The 17,180-nt window shown below is 47.6% G+C and overlaps 1 protein-coding gene across 22 annotated transcripts in view; it reads left to right on the top strand.

Moving 5' to 3' along the window:
• The first annotated feature begins 1,166 nt into the window (after positions 1-1,166).
• Positions 1,167-17,180, top strand: part of BBX (BBX high mobility group box domain containing) — a 145,792-nt gene continuing 129,778 nt past the window's right edge. For 4 of the 22 annotated variants that reach the window (XM_055701171.1, XM_055701165.1, XM_055701172.1 and 1 more), the window contains exons 1-2: positions 1,167-1,304; positions 4,669-4,741. Coding sequence is in view for 3 of the 22 variants with exons in the window: in XM_055701159.1 (XP_055557134.1) it covers positions 2,878-3,152; positions 4,669-4,741 (348 nt within the window). In the remaining 19 variants the exon portion in view is untranslated. Of the gene's footprint in view, positions 1,305-1,557; positions 1,579-1,853; positions 2,007-2,798; positions 3,153-4,184; positions 4,204-4,668; positions 4,742-17,180 lie in introns of those variants that run through there. The other 18 variants (XM_055701174.1, XM_055701166.1, XM_055701173.1 and 15 more) reach the window with 11 other exon arrangements.

The following is a 17,180-nucleotide window of genomic DNA, read 5'->3' as shown; positions in this document are numbered from 1 at the left end:
TGTTTTCCTAACTGTAAGAATAAATGTCCCGTGTTTTCTCCTTAAAAAACACAAAGGTCTTGCACCGCACCTATTTGAACCCTTGCAAACATTACTGTGTTGGATCAGTGTATGCAGCAGGCTTTCACGTTGCATTTGGTTCCCGCAGGAAAAAGGAGCTTTTCCAAAAAAAGTTCGACTACACTTCTGCAGGGCTTTTCCAACACCGGTCAGCACAATCGCCACGCAGTCACCCAAAAGCTGCTGGCCTCACACAGTCGCTTTGTCCGCACCAGCCTGCGAGCGCAGAGATCCTCAGCTGCATTTCGCATCCCTGTGGCTGGGAGCGGCCGGGAGGCGCAGGGCAGCGACCCGGGCAGGACCCGCGGCGTGGCACGGGGCCGGCCTTCTACTTGACTCGCTGTGCCCAGCAAGCGCCCGCTGTCCCTACGGGAAGCCGATGTGCCGCCGTGCTGTCGGTGCTGGGCCGGTGAGGGCCTCTCCGCCACGTTTGGGCGAGGATTAGCGAGGCGGCAGGCACCAGCCGGCGCCCCGCCGCATCCCCGGGCGGCACCGCTGCCCGCAGCTCCCCCGCCCGGTCAGGGGGCGACCGCCGGCCTGGGCCCGGGCTCGGGCCCCGCCGCGGGGCTGCCTTCCCCGTGTTTACTCCCCGAGCAGGGGCTGTGCGGATGCACTGCTGCCGCCCTCAACTTCTCCGCTCGCCGTGGTTTGGCCTCTGAATGAAACCCACCGAACTCGACAGAGTTCAGTCGCCGGGGGACTGCGCGGCTGGGCGGCCGGGGCCGTGCGGGGCCAGGCCGTGCCGTGCCCGCCGCCCGCACCCCGCCGCGGCCGTTACCCCGCGGCGCTGCCCAGGGCAGGCGTAGTTTACTCTCGCAGCCCTCCCCGAGCGGCCAACGGGCAGCGGCTGCCGGCGCGGGTGCCGGCACGGCTCGGCGCTCCCCTCGGCGCCGGGGGCCCGGCGGGCGGCGGCCCCCGCTACCTGCCCCGCTCCGCCGCCGCCGCCGGCTCCTCAAACACTGCGAAGAGCAGCGCGACGATCTTTGTGTGAGTGTGTGCGCCAGCAGCTCCCTCGCGGGCCGCGGGTGTAACGGCGCCGCTGAATGGCTGGCGAGCCCGTCCCTCAACGCAGCGGCCAATAGCGGTCCGCCTTATATCCCGGGGAGTGTTGTGGCGCTGCCCGGGTTGCATGGCTCTGTGTGGAGCCGCGTTCCGCGGGCGCCGAGGCGGAGGGGCTCCGCTGCGCGCCGCGCCTCGCTTCGGCCCAGCGGCGAGCCGCCCGCCCGCCCGCCGGCCCCGCCGAGGTGAGTGCGAGCCGCCCGCCGCCCCTCGCCGGGCGGCAGGGAGACGGGCAGCGGCGGCCGGGGAGCTGGGTGCCCTCGCCCCACACTTTCCCCTCCGCGCCTCAGCGGCAGGGCAGCCCCCCCCCGCCCCCCCTCACCTCTCCGCGGCGTTAGCGGCCGGGAGGGAGGCGCGGAGCTTCCCCTGCCCGGCGCGGCGGCTGCCGCGGCTCCCAGTCACTTTTCCTGCCTGTCGTCAGCCCTGCCTGGCTTGGAAAGTTTGGGCAGGGGAGAACGGGTGGGTTGGTGCCGCCTGCCCTCTGCCCGGCCGGGAGGGCAGGGCTGCCCGGGGGTGCTTTACCGTGGTGGGGGGGTGTTTGTGAGGTGAATTGCAATAGAGCGCAGTGCATTTAGAAAAAAAAAAAACAAAACCCCAACAAACCACCACCAGAAGAAGAAGGCGGCGGGGGTAGGCCAGCCAGTGCCAGGCTGCGTTTGAAACCAGGCACCTCTCGCCGCCACAGAGAGAGAGGCAAGAGCAGCGGCGGCCGCGGCGGAGGGAGGAAGGGGAAGGAGGGCGAGGAGGAGGAGGAGGAAGGCTGGCCATCGGCCGCCGCTCGGTGTGTGCCTGCGGGGGGGACTTGACAGGGAAAATCGCGGCAGGCAGAAACGAAACTTCATCCCGAGGGGCGGCGAGGCGAGGCGCGGGGGAGAGTGCGCGGATCGGTATGGGCTGCCGCCGGCCTGGGGGGCTGCGAGCCGCCGCCGCCGGGAGGAAGGCGGGGGGTGGGGTGGGGGGGATATACCAGCGGAGAGGGCGAGGGAGCCGATTCGGCGGCCGCACGGGGCCGGGGTGGGGGGGGAGAGGAATGGGAGGAAAAAAACCCGGCGCCGACCCCGACAACAACAGCGGCCGGGCTCGGCCGGAGAGTTGGGCTGCGCGTTTTCCGGTAGTCATCGGCGATGCACCCGGGGCGGCGGCGGCGGCCCCGGTGGGCAGCTGGGGGGGGGCTGCCGGAGTTTCGCGTGGATGTGGGATTATGTTGTGTCAATAAGTTTAAGGTGGAGAGGGAGAAAGGGAGGCGGGCGGGGGCCCGGAGGGAGCGGGGGGGGGGGGAGGCGGCGGCAGGCCTCGGCCGCGCGAAGTCCTATTTCTGAAGGTAAGTTGTGACATTGGGTGGTCGCGATGACAGAAAACTTGGCGAGGGGCGCCCCGGGGAGGGGGCGGCTGCCTCGGGGGGGCTCTCCCCGCCGCCGGGAGCCGGATGGGTGCTCGGCTGTTATTTGCTGCTGCGAGATCGGGTCGCTGGTAAATTACAGAAAGCAGCCCTCCCCCTCCTCCTCCTCCTCCTCCCCCGCCCCCCCCAACCCCCTCCCCCGCTTCGCTCTTCCTCCTCTCGGGTTTATTTGCAATGTATGAAACTTGCATGGCTGTGAGGAGAGCCGATCCTGTGTAGGTTTGCGAGGAGGAGGAGGAGGAGGAGGACGGGGAAGGAAGGGTTGGAGGCAGGGGAAGGGAAGGCAATCGCGTTAATCCCGGGCGCCGCACGGCAGCAGGTTTGCGTTAGAAATATCGGTGGCAGCCCGCCGCCGCTGAATGAGGAAGGTAAAACCGAAGCGAAGCGAGAGCCGCCGAGGCGACATGTACGGCGGCGGGGCGAGAGGCACCGGCAGGCGGCTGCCCGCCCCCTCCCTGCCTGCCTGCCTGCCTGCCTCCTCCCTCCCTCCCCGCCGGGGCGGGGAAGGACCGTGCCCGGGTCTCCCCCGCTCGCCGCCAGCCGAGCCGGGGGGCCGCGGGGCTTTAACCGTGTGCCGGGCGGATTCGCCACTTTTTTCCGGGGAAGGGCCGTGGCTAAAAGTTTTTTTCCGGAGGTGAGTGTGTGCGGGGAGGCCGGGGCCAGGCCGGCGGTGGTCACTCGGGCCTGGGGCGCCGAAACCATTGCCCGTCCTGCTGGTGACACGTCCAAGTCCCGCAGCCCGGTGGGGCGGCGGAGGGGCCCGGCCCGGGCGCCGGGGCAGGGACGGGGTGCCGGTCTCCATGTGGCTCTCCCGGCGGCGGCGGCACCTCCTCCCCGGTGGCAGCGGCGGCGGCGGCAGCAGCGGGATCATCGCCCGGGCCCGCGGGGAGGAGGAGGGGAGCAGCAGGGAGGTGTTTGCTGCCAGCCTGCCTCGCCAGATCCCGCCGGGGAGGGCAGCTGGGAGGGCCGGGGAGCCCCCCGCGCCCCCTCCCCGCGCCGCCGCCCCTTCCCTGCCCGCCCGCCCGCCCCCAAAGGTGTTGTGCAGAGTTTTCCCCCGGGAGGGTGAGATTTATGCGCTGCATTATTGCTCCTCTCCTCCCCCCTCAAAGCAAGATGGACTCTCTCTTCTCTCTCTCACTCACTCACTCTCTCTCTCTTTCTCTCCCCCTCTCCCTGTGTCTTGTCAGCCTTCAAGATCGACATTTTGTAACTAAGATGCAAACTTGATGGTGACCGGGGGCGCGGGGGGGAGACGGGAAAACCCTGGGTCGCGGCGGTCTTTCTCCATATTTAATACCTTTTCTTTCCACCCCACCCCGGAGCCCGGATTCCGGTGGCCCTACACTTTGCACGGGCGGGGGTGGGCGGCGGGCGGGCGGCGGCCGCACACGCCGCCCTGCCCCCTCCCGCGGCGGCCGGGGGTCTGGCCGCTCTCCCCGCGGGCGGCGGTGGTGGAGGGGCCGGCTGGGCGGCCGCAGGACTCCGGGCGGCTCGGCTGGGCTCTGCCGGGGGGGAACGGGCATTACCTGAAACTGTGTTACAGCCTTGCAGCCTGCCGTCCGTCCCTCTGCCTGTCTGCCTGTCTCTCTCCCCGGGTGGATCTCGTACCTGCAGTCTGGCGGCTTGTTCTTGTTAATTTTGCCTTGTTTGGCTTCCCCACGCGCGGGGATTGATCGCTCACTTGTGTAAGTTCCCGGGGGTTATTGTTATGTATGCCTCCTTGCAGATGGTGGTCAACTTTCTGCCTTTTATTTTGATAACGCCCGCCTGCTTCGCTGGGTGTGCGTGTAAATAATAATGTACGTGGTGCATCCCTGCGTGTACCTGTGGATGGCTGTGTGCACGCATAAACATGCATCCGTGTACGAGAGAGACACAGGAAAAATAACCCACCGTGCTGATGCACACTCAGATGATTTGCTCCATTTGCCCAGTCCTAATGCCCTTTAAAGACATGGTACATCTTTTGTTTGCTCCTTACGGTTTCCTGCGACTGTCATCTTGGTTTAATGATAACTTATCTGGGGTGGGGGTGAGGAGGAAGCAAGTTTCAAGTTTTGGGATCTCTCTTCTTGCTGGCGTTGTGGTGAGTTGCAATATTGTAAATATCATGGGGTGCTGATGATGTGCCTTTATTTGATACCTTATAGGTCACTATCACATGACAAAGGCTTTGAGACACCTTCATCTTCGTCTGTCTGTAATTTCCATTTGCCTTCCTGGGTAAGTATGTAAACTGTATGCACAGAAAAAAGAACTCGGTTGTTGTTGATAAGATACAGGTTCTTGTGTTGCTACTTTTCACGTGGAAGATGCTTGTCCAGGTTTTAGCACCTCAGAAAACATGTCTTCTCCCAGTACTTAAGCAACTGCTAGATTACAAAGTTTCTATGTAGGGGTGGGTCAGAATAACCTGAGAATTAAAAAGCTGTCTGTATTCTGATATCTCTTCTTCCCTTTTCCCCCTTCTTTTTTCTTAAACCTTGTTTTTTAAAGGTGATCAGCTGATTGACTTAGGGTAAAAGTTTTAAGCCAGAGCAACATTAGAATATGCAAAGTGAAACACACAGGTTGAAAACTTAATGAGGATGTAAAGTCCTTTTAAAATTCAGTGCTAGGAAAAATATGAAAATGGAAATGGAATGGGCAATTAGAAATCTCTGGAGGTCAAGAATCAGTGGGAGGTTCAGCAGAACCGTAATACTACTGCAACAGGAGTTGGTTCAGTTTTAACATGTAAACTGAGAGCTAATTAGAATTCCATCCATGCTCTTTCGGTATTACTGTTTTTTTTCTTTTGGCATTGATTAATGCAGGTACCTATCAATTTGAAAGATGAATCTTAGTGACTAATTCACTAGTATTCCTAAATGTTCAGGTACACAACCTTTTTTTTTTTTTTTTTTTTTTTTTTAATCTGTGTGTTGGGAAGAGCTCTAACACCTTTTGTAGCGTTTGACATCTTTTAGGCTGAAGTAGAAGTGGTAGTTCAAAGAAGAGGTTCTAAATTTATGGGATCAAATTCATAGATGACATAAAACGAGTGGCACTCAGAGTGATTCTCACACAATCACCCATGGTGGCACTGAACTGCATTTGGCCCAAAATGGGGAAGTGTTGGGTATTTTTATTTTTTTTTTAATGGTACTATTGTGTATGTAATTGAAAACAAGACGAGACATGTATTTGGGGTAAGCTTAGTACTCATAAATGCGAATGATTAATAACATACCCTTGACCTTTTCCAGGCAGTGTATAGCAGACATAGGATAAGTGATGGTCCCAAACATGCTGTCTCGAAGGGAGCTGTTGGGAGCAGCTGTTCTGGTGTGATATTATGACCACAACGCTAGTCTTAAGATTGGGATAGCCGCTGACGGGAGGTGGTTCAAAGGGAGGATTCTGCCTGTTCTCCAGTTGCTGTAGAATTACACCCTAATTTCAGTTTTTCAGATTTTGTGGGCAGTGAGGTTGGTATGTGTAGGTCTGAGAGTGTAAACACAAAATGAAATTACTGAAATTCTTTATGGCAGATGTTGCATAGGAGAGTATTCTTTCAGTTTTATAGCATTGCTGACAAGGATCATGTTCTGTGTAGAGTAATTGGTGCAAGAGTTTTTTACGAAGTAAAAATGTATTGGGAAATTCAAAACCTGGCAGATAGGCTTCAGACTGTTGTTCAGAGCTGAATACAAATGCATTGATTTCTTAACTTAATTTTCTGTGTTTTCAGGTAAGAGTCAGAGTAGAGTGCTGTAAGTGCCAAGGATTTTTTTCTTTATTTGGGGTAATATGAAAGGGTACTGAACAAGAATAGCACAGGGACCTTGCTTCAGGTAGTATCTTCAGTCATTATCTGATTTTAGTTTTGTGTGCTGAAGTCTTTTGGATGCATGGAATTTTGATCCTAGAAATGACGTGGTGATCATAATCTGCCCACAGCTTTTGAGGAGTGGACCTCGATTTTGTGGACAGAACTACATGTAGGTCTCACCCAGTGTTGAACTGGCACGAACAAATTACGAAGAAAAGAAGGGTAGGGTATCTTTTTGACAAAAAAAGGTGTAAAACTAGCTTTGGAGAAACTGAGAAATACATTTCCTCATGGCCTAAAAAAAAAAGATAATAAAAGTAATGTGCCTTATTAAGGGGACAATAGAGATTTCATTAGGTTTGTCCATGAGTAGAAACTTCCATTTACTTTAGGGAGCTTTTATTTTGGTAAAAGGGATGTTTTATCTTACTATACAGTTCTCGGTAAAGTAACTGTTCATGCCTGAAGTTTAGTAATTCAGTCTTGACCTACAGGAGAGACACCTGGGTTCTGGTCTTGGTTAACAAGTGCTGGGTGAGTGCTGGTGTGTCACAAGCCAAAAGGGGATGAGCTGCTTAGCAAGGGGCCTTGTGAATGCTTCAAAAATTGCCCCGTGGTCTCAAAAGTTCGTTGCATACTGCTGTCCCTCTTGGCACAGCAAGCTGATAAATTGTTTCAGACAGACACATAATTTAGGAGAAACATGACTGGTTTCTGTGTTGAGGTGAACTCAACATTTTATTTAAGAAGCTTGCCCTCGATGCTTTCGAGTGTTTGGGGCGCTGCTTTCCATAAACCCATCGCCTGAAAAACTTCCATTGGTTTCAGCAGGAGGGTAATTTCAGAAAGGAGTGTGGGAGTGATGGCGAGAGGAATTAGTCCATGTTTGTTTTCCCATTCAAGGAAGAAAACCTTTCTCTTTCATAGCTGTTTTGTGAATAATTAAAGATATTAAATGTCAGGTGTCCACATAAAATATCAGAGGTAATTGTGCAGTTATTTTATAGCTAACATTTTTCCTTTTCATCCACAATGATCTTAATGTACTTTGTAAATTAGTGATTCCATAGCTTGCAATCCTGTAAGCATGTGAATATCTTTAAGCAGATGACAAGTCTTGTTAAATTCAGTGATACGATTGCTCGCATTCAGAGCTCAAAGTTATTCCAGGTTGCTGCCTCCCGTGGTCTGCGGGCTGAGGATGCGCAACATCTCTGAAGCTCAGTTAATATGGCATTAGGCAGGGCAGTCTTCTGGCATAGAGCTGGTAGCAGAGTGGTGTGAAGAAAGGAAATTTAAAGGAAGTGAGCTGGGGAGAGTTACTCTTCCACCACATGTAGTGGTGGGGAAGATGCAGGTAAGGTAGACGCGACCTGCAGTCTGCAAGGCTCTGCTGTAATGTGAAGGTTTTAAATGCACCTGCTGTGAAATCGGGACACCTGGGAAGTGAAACTGCCTCTTTTTTGACGGTACGTGGTATATGTAGCGTTCAGGCCTCCCCCTTTATCTGAAGGTAGTCCCTTGGTAGAGGAAGGTACTACAAATTAAAGTTGGAACTGAACCTAAACTCTTGTTTTAATTTCTGAGTGTGTCACAGGCTGTCTCCGTGAGCTTTGGCAGGTGATGTAGTCAAAACCAGAGGCCGCTTTGCAAATCTCGCACCCAAGTCAGGCTTCTGTGCCCTGCCATGGGGGTGACCTGTCGCAGCCACTGGTGGAGTCAGCAGTGCTGCTGTGGCCCACTGGTGGCTTCCAGGGCCAGCGTTTACTTGTGGAAGCACAGCCCTTTGCCACCTGCAAACGGAAACTAATGATACTTCCCTGTATCATTAAATCATATGGCACCCATATATTGGGACAGTTTTCCTGAGTGAATTAGTTCTAAAGCAGTATGGATGCTCTTTTACTGTAACCTTAATAATTTGTTTTCTTTATTACTTAGGAGTTTATAAAGCTGGATTGAAGTAATAGTCATATGTATTTCAAAATATTCCTGAGAAGAAACAGGAAAAAGTCAACTTTCTAACTTCTATGGTATTAACTTTTTTCTTTTCCATCTACCATGTTTCCCCCCTTCCCTGGAGTATCACTGTCAGAAGCTTTTTCATTCTGTTTTACTTCAAAAGATTATTGCTTATAGTGATTTTTTTTTTTTTTTTTTTTAAGATCAGTGATGATACAAAGTTTCTATCTGAGAGCAATATGATGAGCCTGGTACTAGTGGACCTGTGAATTTCGTAAGACTCAGGCAGCTGTCACCCACCCTTCTTGACAGTTTCAGAAGGGATAAGACCTGTACCACCATAAGGATGGCTCAAGGGTCTGCTGTTAGATTTCATTGCTTGGAAAAGGAAAAAAAAAAAAAAAAGCACAGGTTATTATCTCAATAATAATGATACTCGTATTTGGCAGTTGTAGGCATTGCCTTATTCATGTGTTTATGTCCTGTCTGGTGAAGTACATAAGCTGTACTGTAATCGCACACCTTAAACCAGGGAACAATCGTTTTTATCCCTGTTTTAGGCACCTGAGGTACAAAGCAGTAAAGGAGCGTAGGCTTGCATGCTGTCACTTAGCAGGTTAGCATTAGCAGGGAATGGAACAAAATCTGCCTCTGATTCCTTGGTTTTGTGTGCCTTCCTTTGGTGTATGTGACCACTCTGAAGCTTTCCTCATAAATGCCTGTCTTGACATGTGAGTAGTCTTACTGAATTCTGTGCTGGTTGGGCATATTTTTCTAATACTCAACTTTCATTCATAATGCTGCTTAAAAAAACCCACACACACACACCAAAAACACCCCACCTTCAGAATAGTATGAAGTTACTGACTTTCAGTTTGGTTATATTTATTGACAGGAGAGGCTAAAGTAGGAGGAGAGCTTACTGAGGAGTTTTTGCCACTAAACATGGTATTTAAGCTGTGGTGTGTATCACTATTTGTTAGATTATACTATGTAATACTAACTTCCTTGTGTTACCTTTATGAACTAAGATAATAAGTTTTCATAGCAAAGTTTTAAAAATACACATTCATATGGAATAGTTCTTTACAAAGAATGATTTTTCATATTCATAATGTAGTGTAAACTAATTTTCTCATGAAACGTGGAATTGGCAGAAGTGGCTACTTTGGCACTCCGGTAGTATGGTGATAACGAGGGTAACTTACTAATTTGAACTTTTATTTCTAAACTCACTAAACATTTAATCCTGTAAGATTTTCAGATTTGCTCATTACTACTGTTTTGTTACCGAGAATATGAGTTAACTTTAATTTTAAAATAGGAGTTGTATTTGAGGAGTACTATACTTAATGTTTGAGTGTGGACCTAATTGTAATATTCTCACCATGATAGCAGCATTTTATTATTTTTAATATTTATAAATTCAATTACATAGAAGATGAATCAACAAAGAGGAAAGGCATGGATTTGACACTTTCCAGTGGCTGTACCTCTTCCTTTATAGCACACTAATGCATAATATAATAGCAAGTCCTTATGAGCGTGGACAATTCAGCATGTGAAAATAAACTAGCTTCAGGCATATCTGAGTACAAAGAAAGCTAGTACAACAAAATTTCAATTTTTAGCAAGGGGGAGGAAAGTTAACAGGATTTTACGAGACTACACAAAAAAATCAGTTGCTTAGGAAGCATGGAATTTTTATTGTCAGAAATCTTCCATGTGGGTGTTTTGATAGAAGAGATGTTATAAAGGGTAGCAATCACTGAAAGTAAGAAACAGCATTTTATTGACCCTTAATGTCACAGCCTCATTTGGCAAAGATAAAGTAATTCAGTGGACTTGCACGGCATGGGACCTATGGAACTTGATACAAGTGGAAGCTCTTGACAAGACTCTTAAGTCCTGTCTACGCCTTCCCTTGCTGAGGGGAAGTAGGAAGGTGGGTCTTCCTCTGCCTATTTGGGGTGTTTTGTTTGGGTTTTTTTAATTCTTTTTTTCTTTCTGAAAGGCCATATGTATGTAGCAAATTGTTGAGGAGTCTGCTTTGAGAGGCTGTGAAACCAGAATAACTGTGCCTGGCTGAGGGGTTACTCTCCTCTTACGCAGGTGTAGCAACAGGAAGATTTCTGCTATCCATACTCCCAGGAGGGGCTTCATCCCGCTCTTCCGAAACCCAGAGTTCCCTGTGGCAGGGCCAAGCGTGCATATTAAAGCCCTGCTCCTTTGCGCTGTTGATGAGAGCTGAACTGGTCCATGGCAGGATTCAAGTGAGGAAAGCTTAAACCTGGTCCTGGGCCTCTGGTGCAGTGGGTCGTGGATTGGTGACTACACCACACTGCTGAGTGTGCCAGGCAGTAGTTTGCTCCCATTGGGTTGATGGCTTTCAGCCTTTACCTCTCAGTTCTTTCTCAGTATGTTTTTTCTGCCAGCTACGTAAGGACTTTTAAACTTATCCCTTGTCAGAAGTTGTCTGTCTTTCTGGCTTTGATTTTTTTTGGTTTTTGTTTGTACCCATGTTCTTCACGATCAGGAGTTACCCAGCAATGGCAGTGGGTAAAGCATGCCACACGATAATGGATAGGATTATATCTCTTGCAGTAGAATAGTAAGTCTTCACTCTTCAGCCTGTGTGTTCTTTTATGAAGCAAATAATCCTAGGTTTTTGTTTGTGTATGTGAGAGAATGCATTATTTTGTGGTTGTCAAAGCAATATTTAAGAGAAAGACATCATGTGAGATTTGGAGATGAAGCTGGATAAAGAAAACCTTGTGAGAGAATGGAAAGAGTGAGGGAGAACTTGACTTCTTACCTTATTTCAGCCACTTCAGTGTGAAGTAGCTCCACAAAAGGCAGTGGAGCTGAAACATTGTGATGTTCTGCATTAAAATCTGTCCGTGAAAGTTGGGAGGAAGTTGCTCTTTTTGCCAGGTTGATAAGAAACGCATTTTTGTGGTTGGCCATGTTATGATTTGCTTTCCACAAGTGGTCTTTGAGCCACATCATGCCTACAGTGGTCTGCAGTTAGCAACATCATGCTGTTCCTCCTCCCCACCCCCTTATGGGGTGAAGTACAGGAACATAAATGTATCTTGTTCTAACTACTGAAGAGCTCAGTCCTCCAGCTGCAACTGTGCAATTGGATTCCTAAACAAAAAGCCAAAACCAGAGCTGCATCAGCAATGTGCACCCCTTCGCAGATCTGCTGCGTGAAGTTTCTGGTGGCCTGTGATTCCTCACGAAAGCTGCAGATTTCACATTATTCTTAATTATTGATGTGCAGATAGGTCTGCCAGGGTCATGCACCAGTTGTACTCTGTGATCAGTGCACAAGCTTATAGGCAGTCCCTGACCTGATGACGAGCAACACAGGAAGGGCTAGGAATAGAGATGCTGCTGAAACGCGCAGAGTTCCCATAACTAAGAGGAGGGTGGAAGAGGATAAAGTGTGAGAATGCGGTTTGGTAGGTGTTACCTCTTTTGGCATCTGTGCCGTTTTGTTCAAGTACGTTTGCTTCCCAGGTTGGTTATATGGCTAGGCAAAAAAAAAAAAAAAAAAAAAAAGGCATTCTGATGTACTGCAGATCAATGGTTGGAGATGATAGAATTGGAAACTAGTAGCATTGTCACCTCCATTTCATTGGTAAGTCTAACTTCAGATGTTCGTTCCTTTCGCAAAAGGTTTCTTTATACCCAGATTTCGTGTTGAATAGTGCAGGCTTTCTGCCTGGCTCAGCTCTTATCAGTGAGTGCCCCGTGACACAAACTTGGGAGCTTCAGAGTTTACCTCTTGTTTGAAAATGTCAGTAATTTTTTTTCTGATTTAAGTGAAAATGTCTTTATTTGTATTTCTTCCCTCTAATTTGTTTGAGATACTCTTTCATACATTGTGTTAAACATCAGTCATCAAGTGCTCATAATATATTTTGAAACAAGTATGCAAAATTGCAGCATGATCCAGCACTGATTACAGAGCTATGGCATACGAATTAATAAGAAAATAAAAATAGCATCATTAATTTCCAGCTGCTTTTGGAGAAGCAGAGGTGTTTATAGGGGGAAATCTGGTGCCTGCAAAATGAAGAATGACAAAAGTGGTAGCAGATATGTTAATGCACGTAACTATTCACAATTTACTTCCTCTGTTCCTCTGTTCTTTTGATTAAAAATGGGTTTCAGTATCAAAAGAGTAAGCTTGAGGCTCCAGTACCGTTCTTTTAAAACTGTTGTACTAAATAAAGAGCACAAGTGTCAGAACGAGAGCAAAGCAAGGAAGTTTTTAACTTTTTTTTTTTTTTTTTAGAATAGAAAACCTTCAATAAGGGAGGTAAATTATGGATAGCCAAGTGTAATGGTTGGTTGAATGTGTCTGTTTCCTATTAAAATGAGAGCTCATTGCCTCTGCGTATGTGAGGGGAAAATTATCTTCTAAGTGTTCCCCTTGGTAGTAAATCAGTGTTTTCCTTGGCATCTCCTGTATACGCTTGTTTGTGCTTAGGAGTCTCACCTCAGCATTGTGTACCAAAGCAGCAGAAGGTAAATGAAGTCTACAGTGAAAAGTGACCCAGGCAAAATTTTACACTGTGAGGGTCCTCACCACGGTTCGGACAGTCCGTCTCCTTCGGAGGACGCTGTGGATGGGATCTGGGTGCTCAGTCGCAGGTTTTGACATCTCCGCTTAGTTTGCTGTTACCTGGGGCTGGCCCGTTGTTCAGGTGGGAGCTCCAAACGAAGCTTTGAGCCTGCGTGCCTGCAAAGTCTTCCTGGTTTTTAATCAGCAAAGGAAGATCCTGCCCTCCTGAGAGACATGTCTAAAGGAAGCAGATTATTTATTTATATAGTGAAGTGGACTCTAGAGGATGTCCCTGTCGAGCTTTCTGTTTCGCTGCACCATGTGGTGATGGGGCCGAAGTGAGTGAGAGGATGCTGGGAGCACAGGGAGGGAAGCACCTGAGAAAACTGGCCAGATGCTGTGTTTTGTCTAAGAATTGTCCTGCTGGTTTCTGGGCCACCGGTGATGTAGTTCCTGTGTGCGCGGTCTTGCTTTCCTGGATGGACTCACAGGGCTGCATTTGAAGTTTACCGTTATTTTTCACGTAGGAAGGCAGGGCGGGAGAAGTCAGAGCGGGAGGTGAGGCAGTCATCTCAGGCATTCCCGTGCAGTCAGTTGCAGGAGAGAAGGGCACGGCTCAGGTCTTCCAGTGAGGACAGTATGTGTTCTCTTATTCAAGGATCCTAGAGGGGGAAAAAAATATCTTTGTGAGTGGGGGTTGGTGTTTTGCGGAGTGCTAACAGGCTTTGCAGAGATTGAGCCGGGCTGAAGGGGAGAGTGGGGGCAGGCGCAGCGAGAGCACCTCATATTCCTGGCCCTGATGAGCCCCTCTGCACCTGAGCTTACGTGTGCGCTGCCTTGACATTCCAGTTTGACCTATTGAACTGATTTAAATAATTATTCTGGTCAATAAACACTTGGTTTAAATTGGTGCTTTTAATCTCATTTTGCTTTGGTATTTTTGTATTTGTTTTCTCAGAAGCAATCTCTATTGGTAGATGACCGTTAAAATATGTTGCTAAATATAGCCTTTACACTACATTTGGCACCACTTTTTGTTAGTTCAGAGGATGCAGTGTATGCCTGCACACTTTTCAGTGGTTACATGGCTTGCGTACATTTATTTAGATTGCAATTGTTAAGAAAATTTTGATTTAGGACGTGACAAATTATGCTTTTTTTAATCGTGGCCTTCAGAACTGTCCAATTTATTAAAGCCACACTCATGCATGAACACACACGTATATACAAGTTAATGCAAATAGTTTGCACTTAAAGTGTAAGTAAAGTATTATCCCTAATAAGTTAACTAATTCAGTTGTAACAGAAAGTAAGCTTTTAGAACTAGTAGAATTCAAACTTCTCTGCTTTGCTTTCTCAGATGAGGAGGAAAACAAGTGATCTTGCTTTTTCAATTCCCAGTTAATTTCTCACCTTTACACCAAACTTCACCAAGTTGCTTATGGAGCAAAGACATTTTCTCTGCAAATGCAGTGGAAGTTGCTATTTTCAGGTAACTTAGTTCTAAATGTAATACATGTTCTTGGTCCTTTGAAGACCTGCCTCTTCAGTATTTGAACTTTGTTTACAGTTTTCACATCAAACATTTGCAATTTATTTTAATTTAATATAAATTGAGTTATGTATTATAACAGTGGAATTGAACATTGGTTTGTAATAATTTAAAGGTGAATTACAATTAGGTGTTTTTTTAATTAAAATACATTTAGCACCGATAACATCTGATTGAAATTCGGATATGCTGTCTTTGTTCAGAAAGGATTCATTTGTAATGGTATCTATTTCTGTTAAGCTGAATATATTTTCTCAGACAACTTCAGTACCCATTATCCAAAGTTTCTATTTGTAATAACAGATGCCTTGAGCAGTATCTTCCACCATTAGGGAGTGCAGAGTAGCTCACTAGCTGACACTATGGATGTTTTTTTTTTTGGTGGGAGCTAGATCCGACTGTATCTTCTAGGAGATACACATCACACATCAACAGATACCTGTCTGTTTACACGAACGCATAGTTAACATAAAAAAAAAATGTGGAATGATTATTTTAAAATTAATGTTGCAAACTTTCCTCTTGACCACTTGATGTGTAATTGTGACTTTAATGATTGAGGGGGGACTCTGCAACTTCCAGGAATTAATCTAGCACCACTGGGGTCCAGAAACCAAAAAGTAAACCCAAGTTGTTTACTTAGATGCTGAATGTATTAGATGAAGAAAGAGTAAGGGGCGGGGTGGGGGGGTTGGGGGGGGAAGAATCGGTAAATATGTCATGGCAGCTCCGTGGGCTAACATGGGTAAAGAATTCTAACCCCCACCCTACCAAAATATTAATAGCATCTGGGCAGAGTCGGAGAGCTTGATAACAGGTATTGACTCTGCAGCTGCACGCAGTGTTTCTGCAGCAGGGGGACTGTGTGGCAGCACCTGTGACCATGATGGAATGCAGAGCTGGACCTCAGGTAGTAGAAGGGTTGTGCTTCAGAAGCGGAGAGTGTGCCTGAGGCTGGTGGCATAGTTATACAAACTACTCATATATTGCAGTTGTGCCCCTGCCCCCCATCCCTGAAGGAGGAGTTACACACTTTGAGAAGTGTTTTTATTGCCTTCTTTTCCCAGTGCAAGCATAGGTTTCATGATCCTGTCCTTGTCCTGGATTTCCATATTCTTTCGTATCAGTGTATAGGGCATTCAAAGTCTCAACAGTTATTGCGGTCTTGTATAACTAAATATAAAAACATAAGATTAGAAAGCTAAATAGAAATTAGAAGAAAACTGAAGCAAAGGTCAAAATGCTATTGTAGGTCACATGTTTAGAACAGTCAATTTTTAAAAAGCAAGAAAAAAGGAAAACCTTCCTTAAAAATTTGAAATGGGAAAATTACTGAGTATTACCGATTCATTTTCTTAAGTAGAGAACAAACCAAAGTAAGATGAATCACTTATCCTGAAAGGGTCATAATTTTCATTTTCACATGCATTTGGTACAAGATCAGTAAGAAAATAAACTAGTTGCATATTTAGGGAACTTTTCTGATGCAAACTGTTTATTGCTGAAGCAGTCATGTTTTATGAAGCTGCCCTAAAACAATTAGCTCTTGTTTAGCCTAAGTGTTTAAGCAGAATGCTTTACTAATGTGGCTGATTTTATAGTTACTGCGTTTCCATAGGATTGAACCATTCTTGTTCTAACTTGCTTCCCCCCCCCCCCCCCCCCGCCATGTGAAATGTTGAGGCTTTTTTCCCTTTCAGAAAATAAGTATTTGAGCCAATGTTTTCCCAGGAGAATTGGTATCTTTGAGGGTGTTCTGTCTGAGATGTCTCAGAGAGCGTGTGCTTAGCAGTGTTTTCCTGCCAGGTTACACTAAAATGGGCTACTGGTCAGGCTAAAAAATCTGGATATAAAATTCACTTTGGTCTGAATTTAGGGTTGGTGTGAGCTTGTGCAATTCCACCGAGGCTGCTGAACTGAATTTGGCAGCGTTGGTCACGGGGATTGTGGCAAAACCAGCTAGGAGCAGCGCGTGTTTAAAATATTGCTGTAACTACATCACTAACACTTGATCGGAAGAATGAGACACCCTCACTTCTTTTTGTTTTTTATTTATGGGGGAGGGGTTGGGTTCTGTCTCTGCAATTAAAGCTCACCTTTTTCCCCTTGGCTTTGGAGAGTTGGTGGGATGGATCGACTTAGTGAAATAATCCCACCAACAGTCCATATTTAGATGACAGGCCACTCTTTTTCTTGGAACAGTTTTATACTTGGGAACTTCAAGAAAATTGTATCTTCACAACCAGAAGCATTTCTGCTAGTGCTGAACCAAAGTAATGTTGCTGCCAAGCAGTCTGCTTTCATGGCAGCTCTAGCCAAGCATAGGAGGAGTGGAGAGGCAGGTGCGCTATCTTAGCCTGAGCACTCCAAATTTGTATAAGGTAAGGTGCAGGATATTCATCCTTTGCAAGGTGCATGTGTATTATTCACTGTCTGCAAAATAAATTCTGTTAGTTTCCCAGGTACTTCTCCTCTCACACCCTCAAAAGTGACAGGGGCAACTAACTGTAGTGTCATTTGCCCACCCCCTGTCCAAAAAGGGGCTATGTTGTTACCCGGGAGCTGTGCCCCGTTAGGTGTAATCACTGTCATGCTGAGTTCAGTAAGAACTTTGCTATTGACTTCAGTGGAAATAAATTCTGACTTGTAAGAAAATGTTCATGAATCTCATTGAGGATTCATTAGGGATCATCTCTATTTCACCAATATAATGATACTGGTGATTGATGTGAATTTTGCTGTTGTACAAATGTGAGTG

This window comes from Falco cherrug, chromosome 2, assembly GCF_023634085.1.
Source record: "Falco cherrug isolate bFalChe1 chromosome 2, bFalChe1.pri, whole genome shotgun sequence".
In the NCBI taxonomy this organism is placed as follows: Eukaryota; Metazoa; Chordata; class Aves; order Falconiformes; family Falconidae; genus Falco; species Falco cherrug.
The sequence above is the reverse complement of the archived record's forward strand: the minus strand, read 5'-3'. Positions and strand labels throughout refer to the sequence as shown.